Source organism: Enhydra lutris, unplaced genomic scaffold, assembly GCF_002288905.1.
Source record: "Enhydra lutris kenyoni isolate GAN:26980312 unplaced genomic scaffold, ASM228890v2 scaffoldscaffold15, whole genome shotgun sequence".
Lineage (NCBI taxonomy): Eukaryota > Metazoa > Chordata > Mammalia > Carnivora > Mustelidae > Enhydra > Enhydra lutris.
In genome coordinates, this window is record NW_019154099.1 from 5,708,185 (window position 1) to 5,720,598 (window position 12,414).

At 34.3% G+C, this 12,414-nt stretch overlaps 1 protein-coding gene across 6 annotated transcripts in view; it reads left to right on the forward strand.

The window, feature by feature from the left end:
- LOC111146983 (zinc finger CCCH-type containing 13) overlaps positions 1-12,414 on the forward strand; it is a 102,149-nt gene that overhangs the window by 23,247 nt on the left and 66,488 nt on the right. For all 6 annotated transcript variants that reach the window (XM_022502790.1, XM_022502792.1, XM_022502793.1 and 3 more), the window contains exon 5: positions 4,602-4,710. In XM_022502790.1, coding sequence (XP_022358498.1) covers positions 4,602-4,710 — 109 coding nt within the window. The remainder of the gene's footprint in view (positions 1-4,601; positions 4,711-12,414) is intronic.

Sequence of the window (12,414 nt, forward strand, 5' to 3'; positions counted from 1 at the left end):
GGAGAGTCAATATTGAAAGAAATAGTGCTGTGACTTTTCTGTAATTGATGAGACAAAGCTGCAGCAGATACAGAAAACACAATATATATCAAGTAGAATATTATTATGCAATTGCAAAATACCAGAGTTACAGAAAATATTAGAAATACCCCAAGAAAAAAAGCTCCTACAAAGGAGCAACAGATTGATATCAATAGAAACGGAAGCCAAAAGACAGTGGGATAATATTTCCAAAGTGCTAAGATAAATCTGTCAACCCATAGCTGTATACCCAGTGAAATTATTTTTCAAGAATGTAGATATAATACAGATAACTTTCAAATAAAATTGAGAGCGTTGAGTACTAGGAGACCTTCACTAAGTAGAGAATATCTAAAAAGATATGTATCAGGAAGATAGCAAATGACCTTAGAAGGAGGGTCTGAAATGTGAATAATAAAGGTGAACAGAGAAAATGTTTACTGGGTTGGACAGTCTGTTTTGTATGGCCTTTGAAGTTGTCCAAAGTGTGGCCTTACACTTTGAAGAGGTGAGGTATACTACCAAAAGTGTAGTGTAAATTGCTTTGAACTCTCTGTAATCCATTCCCTCACTTTTTCCTTTTGTATCTGCATTGCGTTTTGGGGGAATTGACCCTGGTTCACTGCTGGGGCCTGATTAATTTGATTCAGTCAAAGTAATCCCATTCTCCTTGCTAATTCAGTTGATTCAGGAACCAGGCCTAAATCATTTCTCCTGTGATCATTACCTTGGTTGGTCATATGGCTGAAGTTGGCCTACTCAAACTGAAGGAAAGAATTCTTATTTCGTGATTGAGGGAGAGGCATGTGGGGAGAACCTAAATGGCTTCTTATTATGGTAAAAGAAATATGCCTTATCATGGTAAAAGAAATAATGAGAAGTCAACATTAGGAATAGCAAAGCTGTAAGATTGGAAGAACACTAGAAAGTTTGATCTCTAATGATTTCAGTGTATTATTAAATCACCGAGCCCTGAAGTTTTCTCTGTTTTATGTGAGATTATAATTTAAATTTACAGTTTATAAGCTTACAGTATCTTACTTAAGCTCCACCTGAAACTTACCCGGCAAAGCAACTTAGACTTCATTAATACAAGTATAATTTCAGTTCTACACCAGGAGAAATAAAAGCCATATGCTGTATACTGCTCTGACAAGACTAGATTAATTTTAGTTACCACATTTTATTGAAGTACATTGGTAAATTAGTATGTCCAGGGAAGATGACAGAGTGAGGAAGAACGTGAAAATCCTGAAATGTTAACATATGATCGATATGAACTGTAGCTTTCTTTGGCCTGGTATGAAAAGATGCTGAAGAGATTTAATAATGCTGGTGTTCACATATTTAAAGGACTGTTGTGTGAAAGAAGCATTAGATTTCTTTTTACATGATCTAGATGTCAGAACTGATTCTAATCAGGAAGAATTCTGGAAAGGTGTAAGAGTTGCAATCAGTATAAGAAAGAATGTTTTAATACTCAGAGCTGTCTGAAAATGGGGACAAAGGATGCAGCAGTGAAGAGCTATCAGCGGAGATGTAGAGAGTAAATTTTTTTTCTGAAATTCTTCTAATAGGACTTTCATAACTATATAGTATTAAAAAATTTTCTACATAGGGCAAGAGGAGGTTGAATTATATTATTTACAAAGACCCCTAGCCTTTAATTATTCTGGTTGCTAATCCAGTTGTTATAATACTGGTTTTCAACACTTAACCTCAGTACTTCTTTTTTAAAGTACTTCTTTTTGGTAATGCCTGCTTACTATCTAAAAACAAAATTCATAGTGAATATTATCTGTCCATACATATAATGTTTAAGGAATAAGTGTCAATGTAATATAAAATGAAAATAAAGTTAAAGTCCACAATCATTTATTACATTTCTGAAATCTAAGAAATTTTTAAAACCAAACATGTTTCCTAAGTTAGGCATAGATTTATTTGATAGCAAAATCTGATTTTAATTGACATGAGGCTAATTATAGTCTTTATACAATTGGCAAATTCATGTTGTGCTGCAAAAATATTTGTATGTTTGATCACAGGATGTTTCTCCAGACCCTACTGGTGGTGTTACTTAATATACTTTGAAGTCCAAAAAAATTCAGAATTCTTAAAATATCTCATCCCAGCAGTACTGGCTGAAATATTTTAGTTCATTAACAGATATTTCAACATGTACATCTTCTGGGATGGCTAATTTAGAATGCATAATAAAGTAATCAAACAGCCTGATTAATATGTTTGCATTTAAAAGAAATAAGATGACAAGCTGTTCTCTTCAAGAGGTGAGAGCAGGCCATGCTGTGCTACATGGAATAGGGAATACCAGACCCTGTTTACTTGAATACGATAAAGGGAGAAATAACTGACAAAGGAATAACATGCCTAACCAAATTATGCCTAAACATTGTTGAACTGGAAAAAATGGGGAAATGTGACATTTTTTAAAATGATCTGAGCTGCCTTAATAATTGTTACCAAAATAATTCCCATATTTTGATAGTGACAAAATATTAGAAAAAAAATGTATCTTCTAACTTGAATGAGATTCCATTTTTATTAAAGCCTATATTCAGTCTCTAGTACTTAATAACAGAAGTCATATATGATTTCTGAGGACAGTATTAAAGTCATATTAAAAGACAAGAGCCTTTAAAAAAAAAAAAAAAAAGGACACCTGGGTGGCTCAGTCAGTTAAGCGTCTGCCTTCAGCTCAGGTCATGATCCCAGGGTCCTGGAATGGAGTCTTGCATGGGCTTCTTGCTCAGTAGGGAGCCTGCTTCTCCATCTGCCTGCAGCTCCCCCTGCTTGTGCGCTCTTTCCTTTCTCTGACAAATAAAATCTTAAAAAAAGGGGGGGGGGCAGCTTAAAATTACATAATTTTATTATATAGGGTGAATATTTTGAAATTTATGTAAGTTATTAATGAAATTTATTAAGATGATTATATTTTTGGTTCTAAATCTTTAAAATATTCTCTTACACACTTGCAGGTTATTTATTTTGCAGTATCAGCACTATGGCTCTGAAACCCTTTTTTTCAGCTAAGTTAGTATTCAGATATTACATGATACTTTGGGAAACAATATATTTTTCAGTAATTTGGAGATAACTTATTATAGATTTTTGATATAACTTGTACTGTTTTATATTTATAGTGAGTTTAATCCCCAGAATGTTCAAAAGTTGCATGGGGGTGCATCTGGGTAGTGTAGTCAGTTAAGTGTCCAACTCTTGATTTCAGCTCTGGTCTTGATCTCAGGGTCCTGAGTTCAAGCCCCACATTGGGCTCCACACTGGGTGTGGAGCAAAAAAAAAAAAAAAATGTTGAATGGGATATAGAATAGTTCATCACTGATACTCTTTAGAATATAACTTAAGAATAAAAGTAGATCATGTTCCTTTTTTCCTTTTGATTTATGTATAAAGTAGATTAACCCTTCCTTCCTTTCTCTCTCTTTCTTTCTCTCTCTCTCTCTCTCTCTCTCTCTTTTGGCCTCTTACCATTTTTCCATGGCTGGTTGTACTCTTGTAGACTCTTTTATAATGACTTTTGTCCACCTTTATTGTTTTACAGCAGCCATATATGTCATTAAGCAAGTGATAACAGCATGACTTTATACTTAAATATGTAAAATTAGGGGCAATTATAATTTATACTGGAGTTCTTTAAAAAGAAGACTTCATAGAGAAATTAATTTGTGTTTTAAGCAGCCCTGTTTTGTTTTTGATAATGCCCAGAAAGAACTTTTAACAATTAACCGTTTTGTGTTAGTTTGTTTTATAGGCAGGATTTAAAGTGTTAATAAAAGTGAGACACTGTGGTAGGAAGGTAACAATTCCATAACAATGGTTACTTTATTTTCTTACCACTTAAAATGTTGTTTGGAGGTTTTGTGTAATAGGATATTTAGTTAAATGTTATCAGCTGAATTACTACTGTCCTGTTTTGTCCATAGGGTACTGTTAAACTTGGAATAAAATGTAGATTTTCTGTTTTTTAGCTTCAGTATAAGGACTAATTTGCCAACTGTTTTAGCTGCCATTTTGGTTTCCTCAAAGTAGGGAAAAATCTTTTTTAAAAAGCATTTATAAAATTATCAAATGAGTTTGGATTTATCTAGGCATATAGGGAAATGATGTTACATTAGTATATGACAAGTTTTAGATCAGTAATTCTTTTTTGAGGGTCTACTATGAATAATGCAGCCATTTTTTAGTCCTTATTTAATATAGTCAATCCTTTTGTTTATTTTATGCATTTTGAATAGTTTTCCCTTAGAGACTTAGAAGTAGAAACTTAGTATGTTGTGGACTATCCAGCCCTTATTAGACATTTACATTGTATCTTTTGAAATCTCAGTGACTCTTTCTTTTTACCACATTGCTGTTCTTTAATAAAATAGTGCTCATTGCTGTACTACACTAGAACTTGTCAGTTTTTCTACTTAGTGGGTGAGTGATTATCTGCAAAACAGATGAAAAAGGATGAGGCTAGAAATATTCTGTATTATAGTAACTATCTCATAATTTTTTAAAATATAGTAATCTGTATGTATGTGTATACTTTTTAGAAAGAATCTTCAAGAGGGAGACATAGGGAAAAGGAAGACATAAAAATCACTAAGGAGAGAACTCCAGAAAGTGAAGAAGAAAATGTAGAATGGGAAACTAACAGAGATGGTGAGTTTCAAAAAATCTTTGTTTATATCGTCAATTTATTGATTATTTACTTTGTAGATTTTTGGGGGCTTCAAAACACCTTTCAACTGTGATCTCCTTGTTGTTTCAGAATCATCTTACTGCCTTGTTTCTACCTTACTGAGTTAGAATACAGAAAATGGCATATGGTAGTGGAACAAAGGCAGAGAAAGCTGTTCACTGCATTTTTCAACTTCCCCATCCTTTTTTCCCCCTAGAGCTATATTGGGCAGCATCACAGTCCTTTGAAATTGTATTACTTTTCTGAATCTTTTTAGTTCCTCAATACCAAGGTTAAAATTAAATCTAAATTTTGTTTGTTTCACATAAAATATTAAAATGAAATTTTTAAATCTTAAGGATCTGGGAAAATTGTTTCCAAGAAATTTTTTAGACTTTCATCTTTCAGAAGAAATCCAATTTGGATAATTGAGACCAGGGATTTGTTGATGAAAAATAGCAAAATCATCTTTGCATCATTGTCTTAACAAATTAGCATTTGTTTTCCACACCATGAATGTTCTCTCCTCTTCTTCACTTCTGTGACCTTCTGAAGGTGAGCACTATAGCCTCACACTATCAAATATAGAGAAAGAGAACTCATATTTGTTGAATGCTTTGGGTGTTCTGGGTATTTTAATATAATTTATGTTATTATTAATTCAGTAGCTTTGTTATTCTTCTTACAGATGACAAAACTAAAGAGTATACGAATTTAAGCGCCTTCCTTAGCAGTAAAATGAAAACTTAGACCAGGGGTTAAAAAATAATAGCTTGTGGGCTAGCCACCTGTTTTTGCAAATAAAGTTTTGTTGGAACACACCCATGCCCATTTGGTTACTTATTTTCTGTAGCTGCTTTTCAGCTACAGTGAATGAACGGACATCTGTGAGAGCCAAGAGCCTGTAAGCCTACAACTTTTACTGTTACATTTGAGAACAATGTCTGAGGATTTATATTCTCATATGTGAAAAGTGTGCCAACTGCCTCTCCCATAATTTGAACATCAGTATTTTTTAAGGAAATCCATTCCATCTTGGGACAGTATTGTCTACTTAAAACTTACTCCTAAAAATAGATAAGAAACTTCCCTATGATTAGTTTATTGGACTTTCATAAGCCAATTCAATAACTCCTACAAAATAGCAGTAGAAGCAGCTAAAATGTCCCATCATAGTTAATTAAGTAGTTAATATAGTGAAATAAAATATTACAAAACTTGACTGTTAAAGGTTGGACAGTGAACTTTTCCTAAGTGTGAAAGGATTAACTCAACACATTCAGCATTCTTTCATTTTAGTTATTTAGTTATTTAGTTATTTCATTTTAGTTATTAGTTATTTAGTATAAAAAACACTCTGAAATGTACTGGATACTTCTTATCTTTAAAAAAAAAAATTTCTCTATTCCCATTTAAAAGATTTGGAAAAGCCCAAGACAGTACTCTCTTCGTTTTCGTAATAGCTGTTTCAAACCCTCCCATAGTTCCCGTCTGCTCTTTACTAGGCAGAGACGATGCAACTCACGACCCACTAACACCCTCAACTTCCTGCTACCATACTTCCGAATTAGTCTTCTTTACGCCCCGAACTTTACTATTTCCTCTTTGTTTCTGTGTAAGTAGCCTCCCTTCTGTATAAGGTGGTGTTTTCCTATATTCTGGATCCAAGTTCCTCCTCCCTCTGCAGTCTTGTTCATTTAGCATACATTCTCTTTTGTATCTTTAACATATCTTTTTCTCTTCTCTCCATGTGACTTTTCAGCCATCACCCTGCTTATCCCCACTTTACAACTAAATTCTTTTTTTTTTTTTTCCAAGATTTTATTTATTTGACAGAGAGAGCACAAGTAGGCAGAGCGATGGGGAGAGAGGGAGAAGCAGGCTTCCCGCTGAGCAGAGAGACCCTGACACAGGGCTTGATCCTAGGATCCTGGGATCGTGACCTGAGCCGAAGGCAGTCGCTTAACCAACTGAGCCACCCAGGCGCCCCTACAACTAAATTGTTGAAGTAGTTCTGTAACTTACTGTCTTTCTTTTTCACCTCAGTACTTAACTCAGTTTTCTGACCCATGTCTACACTAGAACTGTTCTTCAAAGTTACTAATAACCTCCCCTTTGCTAAGTAAATGGAGACTTCCTTGTCTCTCTTCTATAATCTCTCTGCAGCATTTGAGAGCCTTTGTCTTCCAAAAGCACTTTCCCCTGGGATTTCTCCTACTTCTCTATCCCTCTTTAGGTTTTCTGTCTTCCTTTGAAGCCCTTCAGTCTTCCTACAGAGATTCCTTATATTTTAACTATCTTTTAAATGTTGATTCCCAAGGCTTTGCTCTAGACTGTTATCTTTAAAAAAGAAAACCAAAATGATTTTGCTACAAGAGCCTTTTATATACAAAATTCCTTTAAAAGGTGAGTAGATGCCTTTATTTAGTTTTACATGTAAAATATACACATGGCTATTTATTATCGTTTCTCTTGATTAGAACTCAAAGGTTTTGGACATTTATCTCTATATTAAAAATAGGCTTGAAGGCATATTGATGAATGGATTTAGCCATCTCAATCCCCAGATAATGAGACTGTGAACTAGTTGCACAGGCTTTCCTTCTACATTTTCAGTCTAAAGTGAATAGCAATTTTAGCTAGACTCAGAAGAAATTGCTCTATACCAATATTCTCAAACTTTCTGGTCTTAGGACACTTTTTAGTTTAAAGGATCCAGACAGCTTTTCTTTCTTTCTTTCTTTCTTTCTTTTTTTTTTTTTTTTTTCTTTTAAGATTTATTTATTTGAGAAAGGGGGAAGAGAAAGCGGGCACAAATAGAGAGCAGGGGGAGAGGAAGAGGGAGTCTTAAGCACATTCTGTGCTGAGTGTGGAACCCGACGAAGGGCTCAGCCACCCTGAGGTCAGGACCTGAGCCAAAACCAAGAGTTGGATGTGTAACTAACTGTACCATCCAGGCACCGCCCCCCCACAAACAACTTTTGACCTGGTGGATTATCTGTTTCAATTCTTAACATATTAGAAATTGAATCTGAGATATTTTTTTTTGAGAAATTTTAAAAATATTTATTTATGAACTTGGCTAACAATGATAGTAATAAACCCAGGATATACCTTTACAAAAAATAGATATGTTTTGCAAATTAAAAATAAAAGTTACATGGAGGAACAGTGTTTTACATGTTTTTGTAAGTCTTTTTAACATCTGGCTTAATAGAAGACATGGATTTTCCTATCTGCTTCTGCATTCAGTCTGTTAAGAATATTACATATTATGTGACTTTTGGGAAACTCCACTGTATACTCAGGAAAGAAAAAAAAACAGTCAAATAATATAGTGCTATAGAAATATTTTTTATCTTCTGAAACTCCCAGAATTATTTTGGGGTTCCCAGAAGTTCTCAGACTTCTCTTTGAGAACCACTTGTTTCTAGAAGCAGCTTCTGCTGTCAGTTGTTTTCCCTTTGCCTGGCCCACCTTTTCTCAATTTTAATTTTTCCCTCCAGATGAAACATGCTTTTAGGGCATTATTAGCATTTATGTATTAATGACTCTAATATCTAGAGCTCTCAGTTAAGGATCTATCAGTTGGGTATCTCCATCTGAGTTCCTTATCTTAATAGTACCACTTTCCTACTAGGTCCCCCAAAGCCTGGGAATCATTATTTGATACTCCATCCCCTCAACCTAGACATTTATAGAGTTCTGACATTTCTACCTACTGAACACCTTTCAGAACCATCTATTTTTCTACATGACTACTAATATTTTGGTTACTAAGGTATTTGTTTAATGCCTTCAAATATATTTTACCAAAATAACCTGACCTCATGCCTTGAGGTTAATCTTATCTCCTAATTCATTCTCCACTTGAAAGTCAGAATAATCTTTAAAAAAATTTTTTTACTAAAGTGTAGTATACATTCAGAAGAGCATATGATTCAGTGTTCATGAACTTGTATAGTCAGCACCCAAATCAATAAATAGAAAATTGATAGTATCCTGTCAGCCTCCTTTGTTCCCTTTCCACTCACTACCTCCCAATCTCCACCTCTCAAAGGTATTTCCTGCCCTGATTTCTACTACCATCGGTTAGTTTTTGTCTGTTTTTGAGCTATGTATAAATGGAATCTATAGCAGTACTCTTTTTATGTTTAGCTTCTTTTACTTACAGTATATTTTAGAGATTAAACCATATTATTTACTGCACATATAGTTCATTGTTATTGCTATATAGTATTTCATTGTATGAATATACCATAATTTATCCATTCTACTGTTGATAAACATTTGAGTGATTTCCAGTTTTGAGCTATTATGGCTTAAGTGCTATTACTATTCTTAATCCTATCTTTTGCTAAGCATGTACCTACCCATTTCTCTTCAGTTTATGCCTGGGAATTGCTGGGCCACACAATTTGCATATGTTCCTCTTTAGTAGATAATTTTAAAATGGTTGTTGTTTTTTATGGTATTTTTTTGTTTTTTTCATCTTAGCCATTCTGGAGGTGTGTGCTGGTATCTTATTGTGGTTTCAGTGCATTTCCCTAATGACTAATAAAGTTTTGAACTTTTTCACATTTACTGATGAATGTATAATTTGTTTTATAAACTCTGTGTTCCAGACTTGCCTATTCTGTTGTATTACATGTTTTTAATTGTTGAGAATTCCTTTTATATTTTGGATATAAGATCTTTATTAGTTATATGTATTCCAGATTTCTTCTACTCTGTGAGTTGCAGAATGCTCTTATGAAAGAATAAATTGCTTCACTTCATTCCTCTGTTTAAAATCTGGATTTCCCAGGGCACCTTGGTGGCTCAATCGGTTGAGTGTCTGACTCTTGGTTTTGGCACAGGTTGTGATCACGGGTCATGGGGTGGAACCCCACCTTGGGCTCTGCATTTGGTGGGAGTCTGCTCGAGATTTTCTCTCCCTCTCGCTCCTCCTCTATCCCTCTCCTTGCTGGGCATGTGCCTGCATATTCTCTCTCTGTCTCTCAAATAAATAAATAAAATCTTTTTAAAAAATTTGGATTTCCCATTTCCTTCAGGATCAAGTACAAATTCTTATTTTATGGAACTTTTCATTATCTGGTTGCTTCCTATATTTCCAGCACCAGACTCCCAAGTCTGTGTTTTTTATTTTTATTTTATTTATTTCTATTTATTTATGTTATTTATTTTTATTTTATTTATTTTTATTTATACTTAAAGTTCCTCTTATTTATTTATCATAGGGACTAGTGCAGTTACATAAAAAGCAAAAGTATCACTGCAGGAGAAGAGAAAATATATGAACATATTTTGGTAATCTTAGAGGTGGATACATTCTTCTGAAGTTAAGGATAAAACCCAGAAGCCTTATTTGGGTACATAAAGATTTAAATATTCTATATAACTAAACTGTAATTTAATAATTAAAAGTATCACCATAAGAAAATATTTGACATGTTTAACGTGTAAGAATATGGCAAAAAAACTACGTAAACATAAAACGAACTTCCACAAATACAAGAAAAAGATAGTCCAGTTAAAAAATGGGCAAAAACCAAACGTTAGATAATTCATTGAGGAAATAGAAGTGGTCAGTAAATGCTCAGGTTCACTACAGAAGAAAGCCAATGAAAATAAAAAGGTAGCCTTTTTCACTCATCAGACTGATAAAAATGAAAAGTACTAATATTATGAATTGGGAATTTCCATTGGTAAAATTACTTTTGAATGCACTTTGGCAATATTAAAATAAAATTATGCTTATCCAGCAAATCTAATTTAAGAAATCTGTCCTAAAAATATAAGCTGCACTTGTGAATCAGGGAGGCTGTCAGAATGTCCACAGAAGTCTTATTTATAGAGCAAAATATTGAAAACAAACAATGTGTGTCAGAAGGGAACCGATTAAATAAATTATAATATGTTCATATCATGAAATGGGTTACAGATGTTAAAATGAAAATGGTTGATCTCTGTGCATGACATAGATTTTTTTTTTTAAGATTGAATTTATTTTAGAGAGAGAATGAGTGCAAGTGGTGGAAGGGGCAGAGGGAAAGAGGATCTCAAGCAACTCTGCACTGATTGTGGAGCCTGTCGAGGGCTCCATCCCTGGACCCTGAGATCGTGACCTGAGCTGAAATCAAGAGTTGGCTGCTTAACCAGCTGAGCCACCCAGGCACCCCGGGAAAGATATTTCTGTAGGGCGGTGTATGTAGTTTTAGTACCATTATTTTAAAGAGCATTAAATATAAAAAGGTTTATTTTTATGCATACAGCACCGAACTAGTAACAGTGTTAACCACTGGAGTAAGGCTGACAGTGGGAGGAGTTGTAAGGGAATTTCGTATTTTATTCTGATACTTAAGAATTAAGACATAACATACATACACACATTTATTTATTTATAGAGATTTTATTTATTAGAGAGAGAGAGAGAGAGAGACAAAGCAGAGGGAGAGGGAGAAGCAGGCTCCCTGCTGAGCTGGGCGCCCGGCAAGGACTCCATCTGAGGACCTGAGATCATGGCCAGAGCTGAAGGCAGACACTTAACCATCTGAGCCACCCAGGAGCCCTAAGAATTACGACTTTTAATAGTGAGAATATAGGGATGCCTGGGTGGCTCGGTCGGTTGAGCAGCTGCCTTCGGTTCAGTCATGGTCCCAGCGTCCTGGGATCGAGTCCCACATCTGGCTCCTTGCTCCTCGGGGAGCCTGCTTCCCCCCACCCCTCTCTCTGCTTGCCTCTCTGCCTGCCTGTACTCTCTCTATCTCTCTGACAAATAAAGAGATAAAATCTTTAAAATAAAAAAAAAATAGAATATGTATGTTAAAGACAAAAGGAAATACTTAAATATATATAGCCTTTAATTCATATACATATACTCTTTATATATTTATGATTCTTTGCATAAAATGGATTACTGGAAATAAAATTGTTATATTAAAAGGAATGAATATTCTTAAGGCTTTACTAAATTACTTTCCAAGATAGATGTACTAGTTTACATTGTTACCGTCAGAGAATGAAAATACCTTTTATCTGTACCTTTGCTGATACCTAATATTATAATTAGAAAAAAATGACTCTTTAACACGTGAAAAAGCCATATTTATCTATCATTTGCATTTTCTTCTTTTTGTGAATTACCTGTTTGTATCCTTTCTTGCTCATTCTCCTTTGTATCAGTATGAACTCTATTTGTAAAGAATGTTGGGGCACCTGGGTGGCTTAGTTTGTTAAGCATCTGTCTTCAGCTAAGGTCATGATCCCTGCCCTGTGGGGTGTCTGCTGCTCCCTCTCCCTCTCCCTGCTGCTCCGCCTGCTTATGCTCTCTCTCTGTCAAATAAATAAATGAAATTAAAAAAAAAAAAAAGTAATGTCAACCTTATGTATTGTATATATTTTTCTATTATATACATTCTTAAAAATCTCTGCCTTATAAAATCTGCCATTCTAGTTACATTTAATATTTTTCTAATGACTTGTACTAATCATCTACATGAATCAATTTTTATTAGGCAATTATAATGATAACCTCAAGCTATAAGGTATGAGAGACATTTTCTAAATTTCTTAAATGGTTTCAGACTCATTTTTGTTTTGGGTTCCATTTTATGTTTTGTGCCTTCTCATTTTTCTTTTTTTGTCAGGAGACTATCAGTTGCATCATGCCTATTTTGTAGTTC